Here is a 27,894-nt window from a genome sequence, read left to right on the forward strand (position 1 = left end):
CTACATGTAGCCCAAATAGTTCTTTTGGTGAGAGTTCATACGTTCATCCAGACCTGCTTCATTACTGATTGTCCTACAAGCTCTCTGTATTGTGCACAATATATGAATAAACCTGATTGAGTGATTTCACCTGAACAGTGCTTGGAAATAACACACTCATCAGCAACTTTAGTATAATTCAGAAGAAAAAACAGTCAATTAAAAAACAGTCAATTTTACTACCTCAAGGTGAGATGATAAAAAGAAATGACTTAATTCTGAGTATCAAGCTAAACACGCTCAATTTAGGCCTCCATAATCAAGAATCGACTTTCCAAGAGTGATTTCATACGTTTAAGAAAATGTTTATGTTTCCAGTCCAGTAGACACAGTGTGTAGACCCGTACCTTTAACATCATTCTGAAGTTGTTTGGCTTTGTTCAGCAGTATTTGACTCTTCTGGAGGGCATTCTGAGCTGCCTCCTTCACAGGGACATCAGGACCCAAAGCCTGAAACAGCACCAATGTAAAACATAAAAACACATACACCTTCTAACAATTCGAGAAATAATGCTTTCAGAAACTGTAGATACAAAAAAGACTTAAAAAAACGTCTGTCATCACAAAAACAAACACTTTTCTGCATTTAATCACTTTACATTAAATTTAACCATTATTACTTTGAAAGAAATTGTCATCTTCTGAGAGGCAGCCAAACTACTTATTTTATTTTACTTGTCTATGATTGTTTTTATGCTCTTTGTCCAAAATCCTTTTAGAGCTTGAACTTTATTGTCCTCTAGTTTTGAAAAATAAAAGTATAAATATTGCTATGATGTCTGTGATGACCAATGAAGAGCCAATAATATATTTTCTTACGGAATACAAATAGATTGTGCTGAGAATAGACTTTCAGGGTCTTGATGGTTCAAATACTTGCATACTCCATTTGAAGATTGTAGAATTAAGTTGTAATAAATAAATGTCTAAAAGTATCATCTTTTGTGTCTTAATTTTAGGCGCTTATAAAAGCCAAATGCATGCAAAACACCAAAAATAAAATTTGTACTCTATTCAAAAGGTATTAATGAATTTCCTCACCAGTCCCAGAGCCTCATTTGCTGTCTGTTTGGCTGCTTTTGCCTCTTTTTCTGCAGCATCAACATTGGCTTTAATATTACTGTAAGCATGGACAGCAGCAGTTGCATTGAAGGACAGGTTTTTTGCTTCAGCCAAAATACTGTGAGGTGAAGAGTGAGAAAGAAGGAAAAAAACATGACAGATTAAATTAACTTCTACACAAACCTTTTTCCAATCAAAAATCTTAATTTTGCTTGTGTTAATGGTAGTTAAGCACAACTTTACAAGAATATGGCATTTATACCGAATCCTAAAATTTTAGTCTTGAAATTAATAACAGAGTAATATTACACTGAATTGGAAAATAAAATTCCACTTTTTACCCTTTAGGATAAACAATATTTACGTACAAATACCTACTATTCAAAAAATTTGGAATATAAAAATATATATCTCATATCTTTTTTAATTACTCATCATTTGATTTCACTTTCCACCGTATGGCTGAGGGATCTAACACGTGAAAAAAACATGAGAGAAGGTAAAACAGTGATCTGTTTGTACTGTACTCACCCATCTAAAATGGCTGCCGATTCATTTAGCTGTTTGGCATGTTCCTCTGCTTCGCGGACGTGTTCAGCCAGGCGGCCATTGCTCAAGCCGTCAGAGAGGCCCTGAACTTCGTCATCCAGCTGAGCATGAAGCGGATCAAGCTCTCTATCCATCTCCTCCAAGTCCTGAGAACGGAGATCGGAGGATTAAATTCATCATTACTTACCAAAATAAAAGAAGTTTCTTTTTTTCATTGTAACTCTTAGCCAACCAAGCTCAGTCAGAATGAACAACTATGAAACGACTTTGTGTTTTTTCTTGATTTAGTACCTCCAGCTCCTTGTTGATGTTGTCAGACAGCTGGTTTGCCTCATCTAGAAGATCATTTCCCTCTCCAAGGACCTTCTGCGCGTCTTGTTTGACAGCATTGACTGCATCTCGCTTCCTCTATAAAAAATAAATAAAAAAATAATATTAACATCTGCAACAATATACTATTTTTATTTCTGAATGTTAGATTTTCTATAGTTTTCTTTTTGAGAAGCCTTCTATTCTTTTAAAATGATTGCCACAAAAGGAGTTTTGCTAGATATTGGCTTTTCCTTTCAGGTAATTTCTACATGACATATAGCTGACTAGTATCTGACTAGTACTATTAAACTTTCAAGAGCTGAGCTATAAATCATTTAGTCATAAAAAAGCATGGACTGACCAGTGATTTGTGTCAAAGTGATCAAATCATAACTTATTGAAATGGAAATAAATCTGTTTCTCCTGTATCTGTTCCATCACTAAAAACGATAAAGGCACCAAAAGAGCATACATCACTACAGTTTTAAATTTTACAGCTTTATGTAAAATTTCAACATTCCAGTGTTTTGTTTTTTTTTAGAAACTTTCTCAAATCTGTCCATTTCATTCATTTTTTTAGTATTTGACGTTGTTAATCACTTTATTTTGTTTAATCTAAAGCACTTTGTGGTTCTTATTGATGAAATAGAAACATTCTAAAGCCAGGAAATAATCTAAGAAATTAATAGGCATTAAAAAAAAATATTTCAGGAGAACCAAGTTGTAAACGGTTGCAGCTACCTGCAACAGACTAAGCATGTTTTTTAGATTTAATGTACATGTTACACCTAATTTGATAAGCAGTAAAAGTTACACTGCAAACTCTAACAGCTGGTGGAGTAGAAACACTTTAAGGTATATCACAGTTTAATAAGAGAAAATCTAATCTAACTTGAATCCATACTTTATTTACAACTGTAGAAAATTTATATTTACTGTATATATAACTTGGCATAGTCATCCTTAAATTCTGACAGACGGCTATGTTCTGATTCTTATGTATGTTTGAGTTGGGCTGCACCTGCAGAGCGGTGAGGTTGGCTTTGTTTTGTTCTGTCAGCAAGCCAGCCTGCCTCGCTTTTCCCCGGGCAGAGTTCAGTAAATCTTGAGCCTCCTGGAGCTTCCCCTCATGATCAGACAGCTTCTCTTTTATCTTTGAAACACATGAGGAGGTACTGAGGTAATCAAAGTCATTTAATACATTTGAAAACAAGATTTGTAAGCAGAGATCATGATTACCTCTGCTTTCAAGTCTTCAGTGGCCTGATGAGGGTCACCAAACATCCTTTTGACTTTCTGATACAGCTCTTCTGCTAGACTGCAGAGGAGGAAGAGAGTTCATTTGCATTCATATCTTGGATAACGATATTATGACTCATAAAACCGGAGGAGTACTTATTTATATGTGTTTTTACAAATGCAAAAACAACTAAAAACACCACAAAACTTCAAATCTTCTACTTGTTTCAGAGCCAGTTTTCAAACCTATGGGATGAATAAGAGCACATACAGTTAGTCATACCAAGAGCTAAGCCAAGTCTTGGAGAGAGACGAGGTTAAACGCTGAAAGACGGAGTCCAGCTTATCAACAATAGAAGGAGAAAGTTTTCCTTTAATTGATGAAACAGAAAGAGAGAAAAGAAGCGGATTTTGTGTGAAAGTTTAAGCTTCATAAAGCCAGAGATGCTGTTTAAAAAAAGAGACATAATGTGGGAAAATTCAGTTGCACTTGTCTGTTATGGAATTGGATAAGAAGAGATGTGGAGTGAAAATGTGAAAACCTTTCACTTTAGATCAGATATTGAGGTTTCCATTTTTTCATACAAGGTTTCACAAAGGTTTGATGAAGTTTAAATAACCAGTAGAGTTTAATCTTTTGAACAATAATAATGACTGCTGTTTTTATTTTGTTGAACACCCTGTTATCCTTTTTAATATAAGTAGACTGCCTGTTTTTCTTTATATCTGTAGTTAGTTCAGATTTTTCCTTATAGTCCTAATCAGCAATCCTGTGTAAATATACTGTACATAGATAATATTAATCATACTGGACTTAGGATTAATTGTGATTCTTTTCACTATCTTTTTATAACCTTTAATATCTCTGAATAAAATCATAACACTGAGAAATAGTCTGCCTTTTTAAATTTTGAATATAAATTATCCACTGGGAAGGTTCAGGATTTACAAAAGTATATGAAATATACTATAAACAGATTGAATTACATTTGTAAATATGAGGCTGAGTTATGATAGAGTAGTAAATTTAGATATAGAAGTGATTTCTACAGCATAAATATAATTTGCTGATAATATTTCTCTATTTTGTTTGGTAACTATGCATCTGAAAGTTGCTTTATCAGTGACATTAAAATGCAAATTTTAATCATTGACAGAGTGAGTTTGATGAAGTACAACTGCTTTTTATGAGCAAATGTTACCAGAGGTGAGTCAAAGGATGGTGGTACCATTGATAGTACTTGGTATTAAATGTAATAGACCAAGAATAACAGTAATTCACACCAGAATATAAAACACTAAGGTGGCAAGGTGACTTTGATGGCATCTTTTACTGTAGCTTTTCTGTATGGTTAACAAACCTTAGAAAGTATGCAAAATGACTGCTAGCAACATGCTTTATTTTATACAGCCATTTACAATGCAACTATTCGTTCACAACATTGTGATGTGTGTTGCGGTGGCATGCACTGTTAGTGAGTCTTCTCTCTTTGGGGGCATTTAAAATACTTTAGCAGCTACATGTTTACAATCGCACTCTTTAATGAGTCTTATTTTTCTTCTCTTACATCAATAATTACCACAAGAAGGATCTTGTGTCCTCCAGACAATATCATTCAAAGGAAAATTTCAGAGTGTTTGAGGATATGGGGAATGCAATGATTGGGTATGATCAAACTTTAATGAACCCTGTAGGGAATAATACCATGAGAAAAATATAAACAACTGAGGATTGTCTAGTCATTCGGCATCTATTGCTCTAGTGTACTGGAGTTCTAAATTGAGTGTATGAATTAAATAAAATGTAATTTGCAGCATGTGAACAAATTTGCTTGACAGTGCTATACTAACAATAGGTCCAATGTGAAAAATATACAAAAACTACTGCATAGCTGAAAGTTTTGCATATTTCATAGAGCCATAAATTTGTTTTTCTTGTTTGTTTGTTTTTTTTATCTGGTGCTCTGGATGAAATCTCCCCTTAGGCCTCAGTGAAATAATGAAGTGCAGACCAACTCATTTAGTGGCTGAAGCGATTTCTCTTTGTCTCTCCATCACTTATTCTCTCTATCCATCCGACAGATGTTCCCCTCTCCTGTGTTTTTTCTGTCTCATTACATGTTCTTTGTATCTTTATGACTGTTTCTGTTTGTGCCCCTATGGTGATATTTTTAATTAACTCATCGACCTTTACTGCTGAGAGACAAAAGGGGAAAGAGGTATGAAGAGATAGATTGCTAATTTCACCAAATGCCTTGAGAGAGAATGAGAGAGAACGTTAACGAGTGATAGTGAAAAACCTCTTTGCTACAACAAACAGAAACACATGTGCAGCTTTCAAATACCTGCTTACCTTTTTAGGTCTCCAGTGTCAAAAAAGAAACAAAGCAAGAAAATACATCAATAGATTTTTTGAGATTTAGGATTATTTATCCTGTTTTTGTCCAAATTGCTTCTGAATATGTACTAGAAAAACTAAATAGTCAGTCCAAAGCATTAGTTTGTGCTGCAAATGATCACATTCAATAGCAAAGTAATTGAAGAAACTATTAACTGTAGAATATATTTTAAAGAATTTAGTTATGACACAACAACTCAAACTTAAAACCAATCCAATTTTGAAAAGCAAATACTTTCATTTTAATGCCTAAAATGCTGACTGCTTTGCAAAAATAATAGTTTTTAATTGATTTCTAATTTAACTTTTAAAGAGAAACATACTAGAAGTAGAAGATAAAACAGAAAAGTCAAATAAATGTAAAAGTTGAAAAGTTTTATGTTTTGTAAAAATCAACTGCTGCCTTATTTTGAGGAAAGAGTAAACATAAGACATTCAGTATTAGAAATAGTTGGAAAAACCAACTTTCAATATGTTTTTAATGTTTGCATCTGTTCCTCATTCTCTTTTGTTGGTTGGTTGAAATTATCAAACAAAATATGAAAAAATAAGTGGTGAAGAGTCCCAGCAGCAAGCAAGATATGCAAGTCAGAGAATGACATTAAATAATGCAAAAATCACAGGAGACACCATGAAAACAGATACATTAAGCATTGTCTTGTGCTGCAAATGATAAAATATACAAAGATAGTTTGAACAAAAAATAAACTATGCAAAAAAATACATGACTATAATTAAAATATTTGTTTTCTCTATGATTTGGAAACAACTTTTCACTTTCTATACCAAAAAAAGAGAGTCCGTGTATCCACTTTTTTGTGTTAAAGAATAAAATACTTGACTGAAAAGAAATCTGTGTGGGAGAGGTAAAACACCTGAGCCATGGGTGTGTGTGTGTGTGAGAGAGAGAGAGAGGGTGTGAGTGCATGTGTGTCCTCATACTCTTTCTCTTCCTCTGCAATGCTTTTCATCCCTCCAAGCTGCCGTTTTCTCATCTCGGCTAGCATTGCCTGGATCTCCTCCTTCATCTTGCTAAGGCTTTTGTCTGGAGTTCCATCTTTCCGTGAGAGAGTCTTGTTCAACTCAGCTGCCTTGGATTGGAGGTCTGGACATAAAGAGACACGCAGAGACACTGCTGTGAGGATGCTGCCGGAGCACAGACTGAGTTCATGTAGTTGCAGTTGTGAAAACAATAAGGAAAACACTATTACAGCTTGTCTTGTGTTTCAACTGTAAAAAATAGAGAAAACAAAGCTGGGAGTTGAAACTGTGTTGGTGCAAAGGCCAAAAAATATGTATTTCTAATATTACATTTTAGACATTTTAAGCTTGGTTTTTATTTGCAACCGATACTGTTGAATGAGGGCATATTTTTTGTTGATGTATATAAAAAACTTCCAGCAACTTAGATCAAGGTATTATTTTCCTTATCAAAGGGTCGATGGCCATAATTTAATGACATGGTGGTTATATTTCTCATTTCAATCTTGAAAATCATTGCTATGGCTTCTTTAAACGACACGTTTTATTTGATGACTGTATATATAGGGTATATACATACAGTATATATACAGTACATTATATATATAATTTCTTTTTTATAAATTTAGGATTTTGTGAAATTAGAGCAGCAAGATTTTAATATTTTGCCTTCTGAAACCATAGCAATATTATGACTGATCAGGTCATGGTGCTATAATAGTGTGTTTGTCACAGGTTTGATGCCAAAACAGCCCAGAGCTGTAATAAACGCCACTGGAACCCTGAAATATCAGCTGTAGATCACTTAGGTGAGGCCTCCATGGATTGGACTTGGTTGTCCAGCAAATCCCACAGATGATTAACTGAATACTTGGGTAATTTGGATTCAAAGTCAACACTCGGAAATCATCTTGCTCCTCAAACTGTTCCTGAAACAATTTTCACATTGTGCTATTGAAAAACATCTTGTTGAAAGAATGAATCATTGTGGCACATTGATGTGCCACAATGATTAGGTAGGTTGTAAGCTTCAAAGTAATATCCACACTGTGGCAGAATAATGTTTCCCAGCTCGACATTGTAAGAAACCTCATTCTGCCTCTGTCGGCTTATTTTCTTTCCAAAGTGCATCCTAAGATTTTGAGACAAGGCCACCTTGTTCCATTGCTTTGTTTTCATGCTTACATGTTCAATGTTTGTTTATTCAGACAGGTATCAGCACGGCAACCATAACTGGTCTACGGCTTTGCAGATTCATACACAATAAACTGTTGTGTAAATGCAGTGGCACTTTGGTTCAGTTCTTACATTGTCTCACCACCATCTCCCTTTCAAATTACTAGTATAAGCAAACAGCCAATCATCTTTAAAAAAGACAGTAGTCACTTCACCTGTCAGTGTTTATAATGACACAAACTATCTTCATAAATTATTAGAACTTAATACACTAAAAACTACTAACCTAAAGTGAAATAAGCTGCAAGATCTCAAAACTAGAAATGGAAAGGATCAGAAAAATCCAGAATCATTGTGTAAAATAAGATTCAATCTCAATTCAAACAAACACACAGTACAGTATGTTAATTTTTCTGTGTATCCAGTAAGCACACTAAATAATTTTAATAGCTCATGACTGAAAATGTTCACCCTTTGATCTTTAATCCTTTAATCACACTTGAAGTCAAACTCAGTCTTAAGCAATCCATCATTTAAAGACAGTTTTTTGTTGGAAGCCATGTAGCTACTGTATTCTATCATATTAGAGTCAGTAAAATCTCAAAAACATCAGTGATGAAACATACCAAGGCTCACATAAGTAAAACTCAACCTGCCTGACATTAATGAGGATTTTGTGCATCAGTGCAGAAGCAAAAAAATAACCGTCCATTAGTCCTTTTCCTTAATTGTGCATGTGCTTGTGTATGTGTTACTTTATCTAAACTTTGACTGAAATAAGTTGAAATATTTCATGGTTATGCATGTGTGTGTGTTGTGGCAGTGTTGCATTTCACTCATTTGAAGTGTAAACATGAAGTGATTAGAGCCAAGACAGGAGTTAAGCCATCATGCTAATGAACAGCTGTACGGCATGTGTGTAGGGGTGTGCATGGTTCCTCTACCAGTGTGTGCACAGAGGAAACAAAAGTGTGTGCCACAGCCGTATAATTACATAGTAAGATTTAAGAACCAATTAAACACTTAAAACGTGGACGGAATCATATTAAGGTATCTGGCAAACATGTGTGAGGAAATTGTGTACAGTATTTTCTTGCCTTAGTGTTTGTGTGTGTTTGTGTGTACAGAGTGGTACCAATGTGCAGAATCTGGCAAAGGCATTTGTGTATCTGGTGTGTATTTGTGTGTTTGTGACGGCCACTAATTAAGTCTCTAATTGCTACTCTCAATCATTCAGTGAGCCAGGACACAGTCTCTCTTTTACTCTCCTAGAAACACACATACAAGCACACACTATAATCACACTGTGATTAGGCAGAGGGCCAGAGAGCTGGGAGCAACAACAAAGAGAGGACCACTGCAGTTGATTTGGCAACTTTTCCCCCCAAAGACCACAAGTATTTCATAATGGTAAAATAATAATAATAAAAAACCTTGGTGCTACAATCTTTTATAAGTTGGACTACTGTCATCCCTACCATGCATTACTACAAATGTGTAACTGCTTAGAATACAATTCCAATGAGTTTGAATTGTGAAAGGTTCAGTTACTTAAAGTACGAAATTTCTATTATTTTATTTCACCAAAGGTGGATCGTATTTCACCACCTGTATGTTATAGTCTGTCCAGTTTTAAACCTCTGGTGTCAGATATGACTGTAAAATATAGCCCTCTATAAAATAAATTTAATTAATTGATTTTATCAAGAACTATGTTTTTCAAGTTCATCGCCAGCGGTTGTGGAAACTGTGTTTTTTGAGATGTGGAGGACGGGTAAAGAAGTATGACACTCTTGAACCGTGCTGGTAGAGAAAGTCTTTTCTTATACGGCCCAAGCCTTTTCATTTGTTTGTCACTGCTTGTTTTATTTTAAGGAATCTGATGTATCAAGATTTTTCTCTATTGGTTGGAAAGCATTTTTCATTTTGTAGTGGAATATTTTCAACATTTCCCCAATAAAGAACTTAAAATCTAAGCTTTAACTGGGCACTGGCTTCAGGCGAAGACTGTGCAAGTTAATGGGATCAATATTTTTCAGTCTTAGATTAGGCTAAATTTTACATTTTATAATATTAAAGAGCAATGTTAACAATCAACAATGCATGTATTACAAAGCTGTGCTTTCTCTCTGATTATATGGCAACCAAACTAACTTGAATGTCTTGCTGGCAGTTCAATCAGTTTTATAACTTTTCTTAATTTCTATGTAACAAATCTGCAAAACTTTAGGACTGCCGTCCCTCAAAAAATGTACAACTGCCTACACCTTCAGGGCCAGTGTCTCTATTATGTGGGTTTCACCTTTGTATCTCAGACTGCCCTGTTAGAGGAGCATTGGTAGAGGTCTTGGGTCAATTCATTTCAACAAGAGGACACAATGAAAGAATGTTTTTTTTTTCTTTAAAGGAATACTGAACCCATTTCACAGAAGATAATTCTAGTTAAACGTTGTGACAAGGCAGGAGATTAAAAACTTTGTTGGAAACTTTAAAAATCAACTCTAATGCTGCTGAAAATAATAGCATAGATATTGTTTTATACCATTCAAATCAAGTATCCATTTGTTTCTTCAGTCAATGCAGGAAAGATGTTTTAAAAAATCAAGAAGAGATAAAACTTAATTTATTAACAGGAATTGAAGTGTCAGTATATGTCTTTATGACACTTTTCTCAATTTGAGGACAAGTTTAGAAGAGATGATGTAGGGAAAAAATCACTGTAGCATGGGTAGATGAAACAAAGCAGATTATTTTCATTTAAAACACAATTAGAGTAATATGTTATTTTTTCATTCATCAAAACTGATACAGCAACATCACCCTTTTCAATAGAAGATAACTATTGCCAAAAGATTTTATATTATAGTTTTTTTTATATTATAGTTTTTTTTATTTCATAATTTTATCAACCTCGTCAGAGTTCAGCTGGAAAGGATTAACTTAAAATATTCACATCTTATCAGTGATAGAGAAAAGATAAATATTCAGAGGAAAATAAATTCTAAAAGTGAGCAAAAACAGGTGTGTCATCAACAAAAACAGATTACTGGCCAAGTATTTTGTTCTAACTTGTATATTAGCTTGCCAATTACCAGTGAAAATTAAATGAGTAATTTCCCATTATCTAAAAATGCTGTGTTATGGACGAAGAGGCCTGATGGATTAGTTTCCTTCAACAGTTGCTCTTTATCAAGATTGTTTTTGTGATGCTGCAGCTTGAGGAATCTCTTGAACGCTACAGCATCACTTTTCACCAGCAGCCTATGTGGAGTACCATCAATTTGCCCTTCAGTAACAATTTTGAGGTGCTTTCCTCCATTAGCTGAGCCATTTGGCTGGTTTCCTTTCAAGCCCTCTTTGGAAGATGGAAAACTGTATTTTAAGGACCATTACATCTTGAGATGTTTGGGAAACTAGATGTTTCTTCAACCCTCTTTATTTTCCTGCATATATTTTGCACAATGATACATCTGTCCTAGAATATGATCAGTTCAATAAAATGTAAAATTAATTATGGCAAAAAATGAAGTGAAACAATACAGCAGATTCAAGAAAACTTTGACAGGATTCGAAAGGAGCTAATAAAGGAGAGGCAGAGCTCATTTTTTTACCTTTCGCTCCCAGCAGCGTGTCTCTGATGAACTGCTCCAGGTCCTCAGCACGTTTATGAATCCTGTCTGCATCGTCCTCCACCTGCTCTCCATCAGCAGATACCTTCGTTGCCTGTAACACAAACGCATACAGCTACATCATAAAATAATAAACAGGCATTACATAGGTGAATATGTTGTAGTGAGGTGAAAATACAAAAACAACACAAATCAATACTGCGTCCAGAAAGGTGGAAAACTTACTGACATGAAGAGAAAACAGAACCTCACACAAAGTTCAAGACAAGTCCAAGAACACAAGAGGATGGATGGAGTTTTGACAGGCATGAAAATCATACCAATACACTCAATTTAACACATGCACACACACAGTTTGAGAGTGAGGATAATTATATGTCCTGCTGAGATTTGACAAGACCATGTTATGTAATTTTAGCCAGAGTGTTTTTGTGAGTAAGCATGTAGGAGATGGGATGTGGGGGACAGTACTGTTGTCAACAAATGTCAGACATTCAGTCTCTGAAAAGGTGTAGCTTGACGGCATGAATGTGAGTTTTCTTTTTCTCCATTTGATAGGTATAGACCCCTACACTCAAAAGGTGTTTTTCTATTTTGGTTAACTTCCCCTCACAGTCAGCCATGACAGAACATATATTTAGAGAGTGAGAGAGAAGGAAAAACATGAAACTGCTCTTTCACAGAATCTCCACCTTAATAAGATGGAAGGGTTATGGTCTGGTACGCTCTGTTGACTGGAGCTGTGGCCCTTTGTAGGGCCTCCCATTAAAAATGGCATACAGGAAGGGGTCAGACTGGATGTGATTTACAATATTTAATGGCAGACATAAACACTAAAAGTCAAGGTTTATAATCAATGTTGTAATTTTCATCATCAGACCTTACTGTGTAATTTATTGGGCATTCTGACAAAGAAAGTGACAAAACTTTTTACCACCTGGTAGAAATTTGGATCCAGTGGATGGGGAAGAAGGTAGATGGACCTTGTAATTCTAAATGAGTAGGTTGAACTTAGAACATCTGGTAGAAGCTGCCATTCAGAAAATCTTCAACTATAACCTCCAGGTTAGTTTGTCTCATGTTCTGGAGGAGACTCAGAAAACAGTCCATTGCAGAACAACAATAGGGCTACACTATCAAGCTACAAAACAAAACAAAACCTTTAAGGCCTAACTGGCAAAGGGGAATGTCTAAAGAGGAGTGGAGAGGCACCAGGTAATAAGACTGACAGAGGCTTCTGTGGTTGAAGAAGCAAAAACATAGACACCAGAGGAGACCACAGACCAAGAAAATGTTCGACAACATAAAGGTGACTAAGAATATTGTTGGATATTGAACACTGGGCTGTACCCACTTTGTTCACATAGCAGCATTTAAGGTTCTAATAGGATAAAGCTCTGTAAAATATAACACACAATATAAGGCTAAAGCTGGAGAGTAAAGTAGTTATCATTTCAGGTTGTCAACTCATTTCCAGTTTACTATCCATGTTTCCTTCACTCATTGTGTGCTGTCTAAAAATTATTTGTGCACGAAACTAAACAAGCAATATATAAATCCAGTATATTTTTATCTTTTACAATTTCACCATCTCAAATATGATTGCAATATGTCTACACTTGGAACATCCTCAAGACTCAAATATGGGAGTCTTGCTTTGTGAAATGACTGAGTCACAATATCAGAGCTCAAATTTCCACAATTCCTTTGGCTACACAGAGAGTGAAATTGAGATGAAAAGAAAAGAAAGCAGACACAGGTTAATGTAAAGTTGAAAGCAAAACCAAAGGATTTGCACCCTGCTGTGTAGCTGGTCCATCTCAACGACCAGTGATCCCAGGTTGGAGTCGGCCAGTTGCAGTAATCTCTCCGGAGCTTTGTGAGGCGATAACATGTGCTTCAGAGGGAAACAGAAAGATGAAAGTATTAGACAGAAATGTCTGACACAATGTGGCCTCGGGCGATGTTTTTGCAGCCACCCAGACCTCTGCTGCAGGGCTGAAAAACAGAAGAACCAGAAAAATAACTTGCACAAAGAAATTTCTCATAAATAACACTTTTAAAACTAACAAAACGCAAACAGTCAGACAAAAGGAAATTATTTTACTTTTAAACATTTGCTTCAATCTTGGGAAGCTGGAAAATAATTGGTGTAAAGTGATGGCTGGAAATTTGACAACAGAACCTAAAACTAGAGTGTTCATGAGCCTCAACTCAAAAGGAGAATCGGAATCAATTGGAATTAAGCAAAGATATTAAAATTTTATTTGCAGAAAAGGATACAATGTGCTTGAAAAAAAATATTGAATTAATTCATTAATTTTTGCCCAATCTTTGCTTAAATATGTGAACACTGCAGCAGCTACTGATCAAATTCAGAAAATTGGCCAATTGTTCTTCTCAAGTAGTTTCAACACTTCACTTTTTTCAGTTTGTTGTTGATGCATAAATAACTCTTAGCAATAGTTCTTTACCTTATTTCAAAATAGTAGTCAAGCCATCAATCTAAAATCTCCTTTGCCAGCTCAATGTTTACTTTTGTCATTCAGGATAATTATGAGTTCCTGTATGACCCTATTACCTGCTGAACAATTTGTTGTGTTGCAAAAGTTTTACTTCTTATATGATCTTTAGATTAGTTTAGATTAAAATATTTAACATAGAGGCAACACAGCATTTTGTGGAAAATTCTTATGTACGAGAATGTATTTATGTTTTTTTATTATTAAAACCAGCTGACTCATTGTGACGATACCTTACAGAGTTCACCTGTAAGGTAGGTACCTACTGTAAGGTACCTACTGTAAGGTTACTACCTACTTTAAGTTAGAGTTAAAGGTAGACTGACTGAAAGACTGATTTAATCTAGAATGAATTTGAAGGGGAAAAATTCACAGTAAATTGACAATTTGTAATAAACCAACTATAAAGGTGTGTGGTTGAGTTGTTTACCAGAGTAAATTTGATCCATTTCTAAGAAGCAAAATATATGAAAATGTTTCACTTTGACTCGTGTGGGAAACAAGACATGCTAAAATATGTCAAAAAGTTCAAAGCAATGCAACATTTAAGTTGACTTTTAGACATATCTATAAGTAGTATGTTTCACCCAGCTTGTTCTATGGAACAATATTACCCAGAACCAACATACATAGAAACAAATCAAGTTAACATTTATTACCTTGAGCTCCTCTGTCATGTTTTCAAAGCGGTACAAAGCTTTATAAGGTGGCGGGAGGGGTGTGGTCAGTGTGACATCAGTGATGATGCGATAGAGACGGTCCATGTCGCTTATTAGCAAACCTGAGCACTCATCGTCACAGGCTGGAGAACGGTAAAGAAACACAGTTCTGAATCAGTTCATGTGCAATGAGCCCCACTAAATTCATCTGAAATATTTATTATCGGCATTGTGAGGTTCTTGTTTCCCAAGTTTCTGTATAAGGTCTTTTTGTATCTGTATGTTTTATATATGTGAACTTATAAATATATCAATATGTGATGACACTTTTGTTGTTCTACCCTTAGAAAGACAAGGCTGCTGATGCATAAAATCAGCCTAGAGAGGAGAGAGCACCTATTATGAGCATACACTATGGGCAAAAGAAAAAAAAACACACACACAGGAATTGACACACAATTACTTTTTAGTAAAGTGCTAGGAAAACATAGTTTTCCTTTGCGACCCGAGGCTGATTTATTACAGAAATTAAAACTCCTGACATAGGAAATCAAAGATAAATTAAATAATATACAAACTGTTTCTAGTCTATCGATCTCTGACAAAACTAAAACACACAAATTAACCACTGCTTTTAAGTAGTTTCATGCAAAATGTACACACAAAAACACCACACACACACACACACACAGAAATTTGCACTGAATATGACACGGTGTCAAGACCTGCTTGTCTCTGCTGTTCAGAAATCTAACTGGTGTAAAAGCTTAACCTACAATCTTCTACAAGTGAAATCAGCTTGTCCTATAGGATTAACCGTTTTATACTTTATGAATGCCTGTCTATGAAACAATGCATGGAAACATGTCTCAGTCCTTTAGTGTACAAGAACATTTTGAAAAATGTGCAAAAAGACATAATACTTGAAATGACATTTACTGTACATGAAAAACCTCATTAAACCTGGATAATTTTGAGATGGAGCTGAAACATAATTAGATTCAACCTCCACTTGCAAACTTTTCATGATGTTTTTAACCGCAAATATTTTTACATTTGTCTATTTCACAAAAGATTTTGACTACTACTGCACCTTAAATCCATGATGAACACATTGCCATGAGTTTTCTGTCAAAACTGGACAGAGGTGCATACTTATTTTCCATAAATGACATTATTCTAAACATGTGTTTACTAGTCTTACTAGACCCCCTTTCATATTCCTCTATAAAGCACTTTGAATTATTTTGTTTGTGAATGTTGCAATACAAAAAAGCATTCAAGCAATTGCACTTTTATTTCTAAATTTACATTTGTAATGTGATTTATCTTCTTCAGTTAGCATTTGTCTTTTGCTCTTATTGTAAATATACAACTCTTTGTAAATTTAAAGCAAATACAGAAGCAGGGGAAAACTAAAACAAATTAAAACCAATATAATTTGATCAATTTTAAGCTGATGTATTAAGCAATATACTGAGCATGTGATACCTCCTTTATTTTCCCCACTGAAGATAATCTATTAAGGCCTGAATCCCCTTCCAGACATGGGCTTGGGGGTACTCATATGTTACACCTGCATGTAATGGATTAATAATTACATTCTGAGCATCTTTTTGTAGGTCGATGGGGGGAAGTTTAATAACGCTGCAAACTGTATGACATGACTTGTTAAATTTAAGCTGGATTTCTGCACTTGCTTAGATGTTTACATTTCTCCCATTCAGTACAAGTGCTTCGCTGTGCCAGACAGAATGCAAGAAAAGCCAGAGCATGGGAAAACACCGAGTGGCATCACTTTTCAAGTAAGCATCAGTTTGACTACCGCCCTATCGTCAGAACCAGGACCTATGATTATGGTTTGGACACAAAGGCGAGCAGCATGGTGTCAGGGTGGCACTGCAGCACTTCCACTTTGTGAGCATACGTTCAATGTCAGAACATGCAAAGACATGAGCGAGCAATTTTCTTACCGACCTGACAGCAGCGATTTCACACTGGCCTCTGTCTTACGACCTTTTCTTCCATGTTCTCATTCACATGCATACACTTACTTTCAGACAAGCTAATGGCACTAAATTGGCACTGCTATTATGTTCATATTAAGTTTAATTTAGCTCCAAACGACATTTAAATTATTTTCTGAATGACTTGAATCTGACTTCTGCCATGATCTCGTCTCCCATGGCAACTAGAGAAAAGGCCTCCGATTTGCATTTCATTGCCAAAATACAGTAAAAATTTCAACTTCAGGTGACACTGCACATGTGTGAGGCACCAGAATGACAGTAGCAGCAGAAAATAAATGAAATAGACCAAGACTGAATGTAGGGTTCATGGAGTGTAGAACCTTGAGATGCAAATGGGGTTTATGTATAACTTCTGCAGTTAGAGGCTAATCTGTGTAATGGCTTCAATTTAAAATGCTATTTAAATAGGGTCAGGAGGTTCACACCAACCAGTCTTGGGACAAAAAAATGCTACATTACCAATGCAAAATATATCAATTCAAAAGCCCAGCAAGACACACAATTGACCTTACATTCTGCAGATCAGTTGACTAAAACAGTACTTTTATGATCCATAAAATATCCCCTTTTAATTACAGGTTTTTCATCTCACAAATATAGCTTTGTTGCATTCATTAAAAGAACAAAATCATTTATGCTAAATATATCATCGTATTGTGAAAGGACATGCCGGCTGTTGGTGCTGCTGTTCTGCATTATTCTTATGAATTTGTTTGTTTCAGAAGGGTTGCAATGCAAAACATTAAACTTTAGTCAGTCACATTGAAGTTTGTGGTTGTAACATGACAGATTGTCAAAAGTTCAGTGAGTATTGCATTTTCTTTTGGTGGTACAAGAGAGAAACAACAACTCAAAAAACACAAATTAATATATTAGTCTTACAGATTATCCCAGACGGTCCACACACATGCCGATCCATGCACTGGTCACACAAAATTCCAGATGTCCCAACCCTGCAACGGCACTGGCCCGTGACAGGGTGACATGGTCCTGGTAACGAACCCCACGAGGTACACTTACACTCCTCACAGCGACCACCTGGCATCTTTGGGTTACCGTGGTAACCAGTGGCACACCTAGAGGAAAAGGATGATCAAGCTTTGGTCAGCCAAAAGTTCTACCAATGGAGAATGTTATCAACCATCCCAAATAATTCCAGGATATATTTGAGAGATACTCAGTGTGCACCTGCACAGCAGTGGGATGCAGCTCTTTTTCTAAATACATTGGAGCTACTACTATTTCAAGTCAAAATATTTGCTGTGCACTGTGCTAGGTTTTTTTTAGCTTTTCTTTTTCTTTCAGACAAATCTGGAACTGAATGTCAATCTTAGTGGAGTTTATCTTAATGCAGACAATTGTACAAAGATATACATACTACGTTTCTCTATCCTAGTCTCACCTTTCACAGTGTTTTCCCTCATATCCCTCAGCACAGGAGGTACAGCGGTAGTCACTGAAACCTTCTGCCACACATGTAGGGCTGAAACTAGATTCAGAAAAAAGTAGTTATACAATAATTAAAAGATAAAGAATCAACATAATGCAGAATACAGAAAAAGGGAGTTACTGATGTATTCCGCTTTAAAAATGAGATCATAAGCATGCATAGAAAAAAAAAATCAACCCAAAATATTACTTATTCTCTGGATTGGAAAGGGGGCAGGAGCAAGGTTTGCAGTCATCTGGAGAACCTCGGACCACACCGTAGAAACCTGGAGCGCAGCGTTCACAGTGATCCCCCTCCGTGTTGTCTTGACAGTTCTATCAACATAAATGCAGAAAATGTGTTTTTGTTTTGAAGACTCCATTTATTCCCCCTCCATCAGGATTCTCTTAAACTTGTAGGTCCTGAAATTTCCATCTTCCACCCAGCATGAGTTTGGTATGTGTGGTAGGTTTTATAAGGAGGATGTTGATGCATTGAATGTAGCTAATAAAAATAAATAAAAGTTTAAACATGTGGTTATCTTCTACCTGCACAAGAAAACTCAAGGCATTCATGAAGAAGAAATAAATTGTTTTTACTAGATTGCTTATAAGAAACCTCCATAAAAATTGGTACAAGTGCACTCATGTCTTGAGAAAAGTTTTTAATCCTTTAAAAATAAATATCTATAGCTCTACAAGTGTGGATAATCTTATACTTTTAGCCCCTTTTTAGGTACACTTGTACAATAGCTCAATATAAATAGTAAATGGGACAATAACAAGGCAGTAACTTGATGGGTTGGACATCCAATGATGCGTTAGAGATCACTAGAAGTTCAAACCACGCATCAGAATGGTTCAGAAAGGGGATTTAAAAAATTAAATGTTGGAGGTACAAAACAGGCTGGTCCAAGTACTTCAGAAACTGCTGATGTCCTAGGATTTTCACCAGCCCATCAGGTTTACAGAGAATGAAAGAAAGAGAAACTAAACAATAAATCTCAGTGAGGTGAATGAAAAAGCCTTTCTGTTAAAGAAGAATGGACAGACTCGTTCAGCAAGGCAAAAAAGCTACAAAAAAAATCACTTGTTTTAATTAAAGTAAGTAAAATATAATCTCTGAATGCATATCATTTCAAATATTCAGTCAAATAGTCTTCAGAAGCAAAAGGCCTCATCGGGTGTAGTGTTTGTCTTCAAAGAACAGAAAACTGAGACTACAACTTGCAAAAGCTCATCAAGTTAGGCAAATCTGCTGCATCTGCATAATATCAAATCAATAGGGACAAAAATCTCTGCAGAATGTTTTAGACATATATGAATACAGAATTGTGGTAGTTTTGAAGGCTTGTGCTAGCAAGACGAACATAAAAACTAGTCAGTGACTACTTAAGATAGTTAGCCTGGTACCACTGGCTGATCTGTGGCAAAACCAGGAGAAATAACAAGTACCGTAGTAACACACACCTATTATGTCAGTTCTACATCAAAACTTCTCAAACTGGTGTGCTTGGCTTTAAAGAGAGCCATGTAGAGGTTTGTACTGAAATATTTTGCAACATTGTGGCAGAAAGGTTATTTCAATTCCATTCAAATCATCTCTAAAACTACTCAAAGACTTCTCTCATTATAAAGTGAGAGAAGAAAACACGACAGGCTGAGCAGTTCCATACAGATTCACACATCTACAAGATAACTGGGAAGTGCCCACTGTGATTCCAGCTGCCATTAAAGTGCTGAGTATCTCTACGGTGGCGGCAGGGAAATGATTGCCTCTTTCTCTTCACCATCCTCATTTTCTCAGCTTTTCTTGGCTTTTTCAAAGCTCAACTTTTATCTAGCCGGGGCGGTTTCGGATAAGAGATGCATTTGTCCACATGGTAATGATGCCAAGGCACACCTCTGCATGATGAGGTGTAGTAAGTAAGACTGTGTGCCGAGCAATCAAGTTGCTGTTACCACACAGGTGCACGCCTACACACTGGAGTTTAACGTCCTTCTTCAAAAGCAGACAGAAATAGAATACAATTTTCATAACCTGTTACTGCACAGACAGCCTTAACATCACAATAATATGCAAAGAATTTATTTTACAGCTCATTTTAACTTCCCTTATAAGCATACACAATATAATCTTCCATTACCTTTATAGAAATTATACAAAACTCTATAAGTACAATAATTTTCCAGCATATGTGCACAGTAAATATAGAAAAAAAAACAATGGTCAGCAATATAACCAACAAAACCCCCACTATATATACTCAACTGAAACAAAACTATTGTAGACTTTCTCACTACTGTTCATATCCCAAAGGTCCCATCTAATGTGTTGCACTTGTTTGTTTAAAATGGGAACTTTAGTTGGTACAACAGAAAGTTTTTTTCTTAACGAGGCAAGTCATTTCCATTACCTTCCTCAATTTCTCGTTACTGCTAATTACCACAGAAACAAACTCGTTTAGCGTTTTCAATTTAGCCTGCTCGGTTAGAAAATGCTAATGACGCCGTTATGGAAAACGAGGTAGAAATAGGCAAGGAAAAAAAATGGCTGGGAGGCAAAGTGAGACCGAAATTAAACAAGAGGGAGGGAAGACGCAGAAAGAGAGAAACAAATTGTTACATGTCGAGAAATTAGGCACGAGTGAGACAAAATGAGACACAAGGTAAAGTGGGTTTGTGAATAGGAAAAAGGACATACAAGTAGATGATAGAGAAAAAAGGGTGAATGAATATGCAAAAGGTAAGAGGTGGAACCTTTAAAGGCAAATGTTTGAAACATTTAATGAGTCAAAAGCAAAAATAAACGAATGGGAAAGTAGGCCAACCAAACACAATTGATGAGGGGAGAAAAAGACATTAAAACGATGAAAGGGAGTCCAAGTACTTCAAATGTGAATATTTTCAAGTGACCAGTAGAACCAATTTACCTTTTTTCATTAGAGAAAAAAAAATTAACCTTCTGGTTTTATAGACTAAAATACAATTTTCAGTTTTGAATATAGGTTGAATAATACAAGAGAACTGGTATACAAGTAGATTTTCTAAATTAGGCTGGAGATTAAATACTGTTTAAAAGGTATAAAAATATGTTTACAAAATATGTTGTTTCTGATAGTCAAGGTTATTTTTTCTCATTCTCCTCTGACCTTAAATATTGGCCTACAAACTTCTGATCACTGGATATTTTATCTTTTTCTGATCATTCTCTGATAAACCCGAGAGGTGAGTGTGCTTGAACATCCCAGCTCTACAATTTGATCTTACACACACTCATTCTTCTTTCCTACAATTAACATATGTTAAAATAAATCAGACGTATATGAAAAAAGCTGCACAAAATATGAGTTAGACAGGTGGTAGTTAATTATTGCCAGGCTAATTACAGTACCTGACATCCCCCTTAATACACTTTCTCATTATGCTTGTTTCTCTGAAAACTACTCAACATATGGCTCTGTGATGGGCTCCAGCATCAGAGTGCTCACACATGTACATGCTCATTTACCTGGCATATGGATGTCTCAGGGTCACAAGTGGAGGAATGCCCATTGCACTGACACTGGACACAGCTGCCCATGCCGGCAGCTGTTGGCAACCTGGATGCTGGAACAGAAACCGGCGACCCAGCGCGGAGACGATAGAAACCTGCAGCACACTCCTGCTCCGAGGTGGGGCAAAAGAGAAACATTTAGAAATACTTCATAAAAGCAGCTTTCATAATAATACTGATATTAGAATACATCACTAAACAGATGCGTCCAGGGACTCCGGCAATAATCACACGCTTACTTCCCTAGGCAACAGTTGACTGCTTTCTCTCTCTCACACACACAATTAAGAGTTATACACTTCAGTAAGTTTTGGACAAAGACACAGACATACAGATCCGTGCATGTTCATACGCACATAGACTTGCAAGGTAACTCTCTATTCCTCTCCCTCTCCTGTTCAGCAATAATTAATGGAGTCCATTTAAAGAGCCATCTGTTCCCTCTGCAAGCTCTAAATGCCCGTTTAAAAATACTTTATTAGCATCGACGGCAGCTACAAATAGCACAGCCATCTGTCTGGCAAGTCTGCACGACCTGAGCATTTTAAATTTTAGCTGCAGTTTGGTTGTTGGTTTCTATTTGGCTTTGTTTCAACACTATCTGTACCTTCTAAATTACATAAACAGAGATCACAAAGTATTTTAATCGCCAAGTTAGAGAACGTAACGAAAAAAAAAAGTTTTTTGAGATCAATAGTAAATCCTAATAAACTTTTGGGGACTTTTATCCAAAGTTAAGCAGATGTTTAGAGTCTATTTATTGGAATCTCTATCCATAAACTTCCAATTAAATCAAATATTAAGACACTGCTGAAAATCATGCCTGAGTAAAAGATTTACTCAGAAGATTAAACCCGTTGAGGTTGAATTATACCAAATGCAATGAAATATGTTGATTTAATCACAGAAATCTTCTCGTCATATTCTGTCAGTTACTGAAGATCCCATTCAGATTAGAAACGTCTCAAGGTGTTTCAAAAATGACCAAGAACTGATGACAGAGGGTCTATAAAATACATCCTATTTACAGTGAGTCTTTACATGTGTGCATACCTCACAAGAAAGCCCAGAGTATCCAGTTGGACAGTCACATTTTTCTATCTGATGGGCTTTCTCGTTTTGCTCCGTTGGTGTTCCTTCCTCTGCTACGGTTAAGCTGATCTCTGAAATACTGAAAGGAAGAAGTCACAAAACAATGTTGGACATTATAAATCTGATTTCCAATTTAGTTTCTGGTGATTGCTTAAATATAAATTTCCAAAGAGTTATAGTTTTATATTTGACAAGAAGTTAAATGTTATCTATAATTTTTACAATTCCACATCCATTAATGACAAACTCCTAATAGACATCTATGAAGATATGCGTTTGTGTTTTTTTTGGGTTTTTTTACCGGCTATGTCTCATCAGATTGCCATATGAAGCCTTAATCAGGATGTAGTCCACATAGAACAAAACGTCCATGAAGTCCTCCTGACTCATCGACCGGCCATCTGCAAACTTCCATTCATGCTTCACACAGAGATAAAATGTGGGGAGAAATTCTTATCTTTCTGCAGTCTTGGGGTGTAACAAGTACAGTTTGTATTACGACGTTTGATAAAAATAGACAGTACTTTCTGAAAGCCTTTATGGCAATCCAAAATTGTATTTTTAAAACATGAGACTCCAACAACACTTCATTCTCTGTACTTTACCTCTGTCATGTCGATCTCATGACGGGTGAGCTGACCAATCTGAAGTCCTGGGATGTGCCGTGTTATTATGATATTGTGGTTTGGACCACCTTTAATAATGACTTGAGGCTCATATGATGAAGGACCGGTTTCGTCTCTGGCTTCGTAGTACACAGCGTATTTCAGTTGTCCTCCGTAGGCTGTGATCTAAACAAGATAAACTATTTTTCCCTTCAGTAGATCCATGAAAACTTTATTGGAGACAAACTTTTAAGCCTATTAACAATAATTATCCATTTCCTCCCTCCCCTCAGAACAATCAGCTTTCTTCTACATTGGCAATATGTGTGGAGGGAGATGAGCAAATTTGATCCAGATTTTATGATTCTCCACTGACTTGTTATTGTTGAAACTGGTTAGCAAGTTTTAATAGTTATAATAATACAGTGTTTTTTCTTCTGAGTATTAGTTTCATAAACTGACCAAACTCATTATTAGTTTTTAGCCTCCCATCCCACAAAATGATCTTTTTTTACATACTACAGTGAAGCTGTTTTAGCATCAGCAGTTCCCTGTCTGCGTCATGTGACCAGCTGAATCATTAAGTCATGAAAAACAAGTAAATATGCAACCATTAACCTACCATACACAATTTTAGCACACCACTCCATGTGAAAACATTGCCAGCAGGTGCAAGATGCAAGTTTTTAAAGAGTGTAGCTGTATGTGTGAAAAGAGAGAAATCTTTAAGAACTAAATGCTGTTGGGCAGAAACTCCAGTTAAGATAAAACATCTGTTGTTGCTAATAAACTGTGTCTGAAATATCAGTGAGATGCAATCATTGAACTTATTACTTTACTGCAGTTTTTTTTTTCTTTTACTGTATTTGAACTGTTCAAACATTCCCATGACACTCTTATGTACTTAATGGAGATCTGGACTGCATCCTAAATAACTCAGATAGGCATTTTGAAAAGAAATTCTTGATTGCAATGCACTTAACCATCTTTGCATTGTCTGATTACCATTAGAGTTACCTAATGAATATTGCATATGGTACATTTCAAACAGTGACGTGCGGTGAGGTTCATAGCTGGTGAGGCACTGACGTCATCAGAATCAGATTTGAGGAGTGAACAAGACGAACGTCTGGGATCTTGAGCGCCCCCTGCCATGAGGCAAGAGAACTGCCTGCCTCACCTCCAACCTGTTCTCTGCCGTTTATAATCGCTCATTACACGAAACACGTTACACAAACACAGTTGGTGACAAAAAGCACTGTACATTATATACATAAGCTAAATTATTGGAAATAAGTTCACATATTAAATTTGTTTAAACCATTTTATTGACGCCGTACAGCAACATGCTCTCTCCGCTTAGCAGCCAGCACAGAGCCAGGGGTTGCGCAATCCAAGGTGAGGCAGAGCTCGCTGCTGCCTCACCGGCATCGCTTCCAAGCATTTGAATGGGAAAATAAGAAAATTCAGCGATTTTGAACAAATAAAAATCGAAATTGGTGAAGCTACATGAAAAATAAATATTTTTTAGTACAAACCACCGGATGAATATAACAATTTAAATTACTTTATGATTATATATTTTCTTTCTTTCCATGATGGCTGGTGAGGCACTGCCTCACCTGCTTCCCCTGACCGCACGTCACTGATTTCAAAGCACAAGCTCTTACCATAGAGCCTGTGAACTGCTCTGGCAGCTTCCAGTAGTACGGTTCAGACAGAGTTGTTGTGACCACTTCTGCATGAGCCAGTATCTCTGGGTGCTGGAAGCTCACTCCCGCCCTCTTCTCCACAGTGTTGGATTTGTCCACCAGGGGGAGCACTGTCTGCTCTGGCCTCAGTGTCAACTGGAATACAAGAAGACCAGTAAATGCATAATTAACGATCCATGGACTTGAAGTCTTGGTATTTTACAGCTGTAGAGTGAAAATAATGATTTTTGTTCACACACTACCAACTCATTAACAAAATGAGATTCAATGAATCATCACAATTCCATGTGAAAAACTAAATCTTTTTTTACACTAGAGTCAGTTCACAAGAAAAGAGTCCCTTTTTCACTATTGGGATCTTTCTTGGTAATAAAATATTTATATTAAAACACACTATAATTAAAACTAACCATTAACCGTGGTTTACTGGAAAATCGATGTACTTTTCAAATTTCACTCAGTTCTATTTGTGTCAGAAGTTAAAGTAAGGCAAAAGCATTTCTCTCTCGAGTATAATTCAAAACTCATTGTGTCAACTTTTCTCATGCGGTTTGATATATGACTTTCATTTGAGTTATTTGCATTTTGGAGAAATAAACAACCAACCCTCCTTTTTTTTCCCCAATCTCGCTTTTGAATTTTTATTTGTTGATATTTCAATATTGCTTGAATAACAGACTTTATTATTGTGGTTGAGTTGACCAATTTAAAAATAGATTCCTCTTGTTTATGTGAAAAAAAGAAGAAAAAAGGAAGAAAAGAAAAAAAAAAGACCAAAACCAACCAAAAGTAAGTAGCTTTAGCTACAGTAAACCTCAGGACACGTATTGTCTTGTAAAACTGACATTTAAGTTTTAATGTATGTTGTGTGGATTGTTGTGCCATCTGTTCAAGTGTGGGTAATGTGTCATCCCTCATAGAGAAGTGTTGCAGCACTGAAACAATTGTAATTTTTTTTCTTTTAAATTCATAATAATTGATCATGCAATGTGGGGGAAAAAATTAAATGAGAATTTGTACAATTAATAGTGAAATATTTGAAATTTGATTTTAAATAAAATGCATCCATGTAACTGATAAATGGTTTTTGAAATGTTTTTCATTAAAAAATGTTTAACGACCTTTTGCTGCAATTAAAGTCCAGGATATTTCTCCAAAAGAGAAATTTGTTTTTGCCAAATTTTCTTCACAAAGGTAAAAGTTCTCAGTTGAATTTGGACATAAACTTCAAATGTTGTCTTCACACATTAATATACTTTAACCTACTCCAACACTCTAACAAACTTCTGGGACCTCCACAAAATGGCTGTGTCTTTGCCGACGTTACACTCCAGGGAACTGGATGTGTCTATATTAATGACTTGTGAAGACATTTGGTTCCAGTAGATTTTATTAAACGTTATGAGTAAAAGAGGGTGAATATATCCATGTCACTCTTTAATTATGTATTTGAGATGTATAAAATAAATATATTTTGTGAATTCAACCTTTTAAAACTATTTTACAATTAGCTTTACTGATCAGGATTTCAGTGTTTTATTCCTTCTTGATTATGTGGAAAATGCTTTGATATGCATGTGTTTCTTTTCATTAAACTTTATGTTACACTGTGTAGTGCAAGTTTTAGTGCAAATGTGACCTTTGTGTGGAATGTGTGTGTACAAAGTCTTGGGGTGGGCACTTGTATTTCCCACTTCACTTAGTATAATCTCACAATTCAGTGGTTCAGAGAAAATCTCTCTCTTCCCAATAAACTTCGCATTTTTATGTATTTCTCTGACCAGTTTTCCCTCCTTGAATCCTGCTCTCGTCAACTCTAAATGAACCCCGGTTGATTCAATAAAGCCTCCGCATTCCAAAACTATAAACAGACAGACAACAATTTATAGCAGCAACTAATTATTTCTAAATATACCTAGGCTCATCAAATGTAAACATGTTACTGATATTTAAATTTGTCATATCCCTTTGTAATTTCACAAACTTACACAAATTTTGACCAGAAATTTTACTTCCTGTCAGATAAAAATTATTATAAGAATTGAACAACTTAGATTTCTTGTGTGTCCACAGACAAACTTATGGTTGAACATTTTCCAGACCTGAATCCTTAAATAAATTAACATATTTTTCTCCCAAGAATAGCACTGTGCATTTTGTCACTGGATATTTTGTAATTTTCTACAGGAAAATTGTCCAATGATGTCTAAAGTGTTGTTTAGTTCTGCTAATTTTAAAAGTCCCATTACTCACCCACATCCTTATAAGTCCTTGTGCCTCCATGCATGAGTGAGTCAGTCCATAGCAGTAGCACTTGCTGCAGCCAAGAGGATTTTTCGCAGATAAGCCAAACATATCTGTTTTACAGCGATCACAGTTGTGCCCTTCCACATTTTGCTGAATTAAGAGAGAAAAGGAAGCAAATTACATTTTTTATACCTTTTATACTTTTAAGCACCTTCTCTGTATTTACCTTTCAAAACAGACATTTTTATTTCAAGTTTAGTCATTTGTTGATTTTGGCAAACTAGATTGTTGCCAAAGTAATGTTACAGATGGTATATCAAATGGTATATTACTTATATAGTATAAAGAATCTATAACCTTTTCAGTTACAGAGTGAATAAAAGAAAACAGGTCAAAGTTAATGTTTTGGGGTGGCTACCACAAAACCCTGATGTCAGTCCCATAGAAAATTTGCAGCCAGAGATACTTTGTTGTTTGATAAGTCATACCACCAAGTCACACAGTTTATAGGCAGTCTAACAAAACTATTAAAACATCTAATTTGTAGAAATAGAAAAAAAACCCATTTGTGTTGATTTTACTACTAGAATTTAGTGAAAGAAAAATATAAAAGCTGTTATCCTGATTCTCTTAAAATGAAAGTCATTGGCCTGACTTA

General features: G+C 35.7%; 1 protein-coding gene across 9 annotated transcripts in view; it reads right to left on the minus strand.

The window, feature by feature from the left end:
- Nucleotides 1-27,894, minus strand: part of lama2 (laminin subunit alpha 2) — a 156,758-nt gene that overhangs the window by 30,055 nt on the left and 98,809 nt on the right. For 7 of the 9 annotated variants that reach the window (XM_023347282.1, XM_023347284.1, XM_023347281.1 and 4 more), the window contains 19 exons: nt 27,243-27,386; nt 24,948-25,124; nt 23,278-23,463; nt 22,974-23,092; nt 22,634-22,751; nt 21,536-21,688; nt 18,236-18,360; nt 17,999-18,085; nt 17,479-17,672; nt 14,567-14,709; nt 13,184-13,282; nt 11,368-11,479; nt 6,542-6,704; nt 3,202-3,280; nt 2,984-3,115; nt 1,942-2,058; nt 1,633-1,796; nt 1,081-1,219; nt 387-489 (listed from right to left, as the gene is read on the minus strand). In XM_023347282.1, coding sequence (XP_023203050.1) covers nt 387-489; nt 1,081-1,219; nt 1,633-1,796; nt 1,942-2,058; nt 2,984-3,115; nt 3,202-3,280; nt 6,542-6,704; nt 11,368-11,479; nt 13,184-13,282; nt 14,567-14,709; nt 17,479-17,672; nt 17,999-18,085; nt 18,236-18,360; nt 21,536-21,688; nt 22,634-22,751; nt 22,974-23,092; nt 23,278-23,463; nt 24,948-25,124; nt 27,243-27,386 — 2,554 coding nt within the window. The remainder of the gene's footprint in view (nt 1-386; nt 490-1,080; nt 1,220-1,632; nt 1,797-1,941; nt 2,059-2,983; nt 3,116-3,201; nt 3,281-6,541; nt 6,705-11,367; nt 11,480-13,183; nt 13,283-14,566; nt 14,710-17,478; nt 17,673-17,998; nt 18,086-18,235; nt 18,361-21,535; nt 21,689-22,633; nt 22,752-22,973; nt 23,093-23,277; nt 23,464-24,947; nt 25,125-27,242; nt 27,387-27,894) is intronic. The other 2 variants (XM_023347285.1, XM_023347288.1) reach the window with 1 other exon arrangement.

Source organism: Xiphophorus maculatus, chromosome 15 (assembly GCF_002775205.1).
Source record: "Xiphophorus maculatus strain JP 163 A chromosome 15, X_maculatus-5.0-male, whole genome shotgun sequence".
In the NCBI taxonomy this organism is placed as follows: domain Eukaryota; kingdom Metazoa; phylum Chordata; class Actinopteri; order Cyprinodontiformes; family Poeciliidae; genus Xiphophorus; species Xiphophorus maculatus.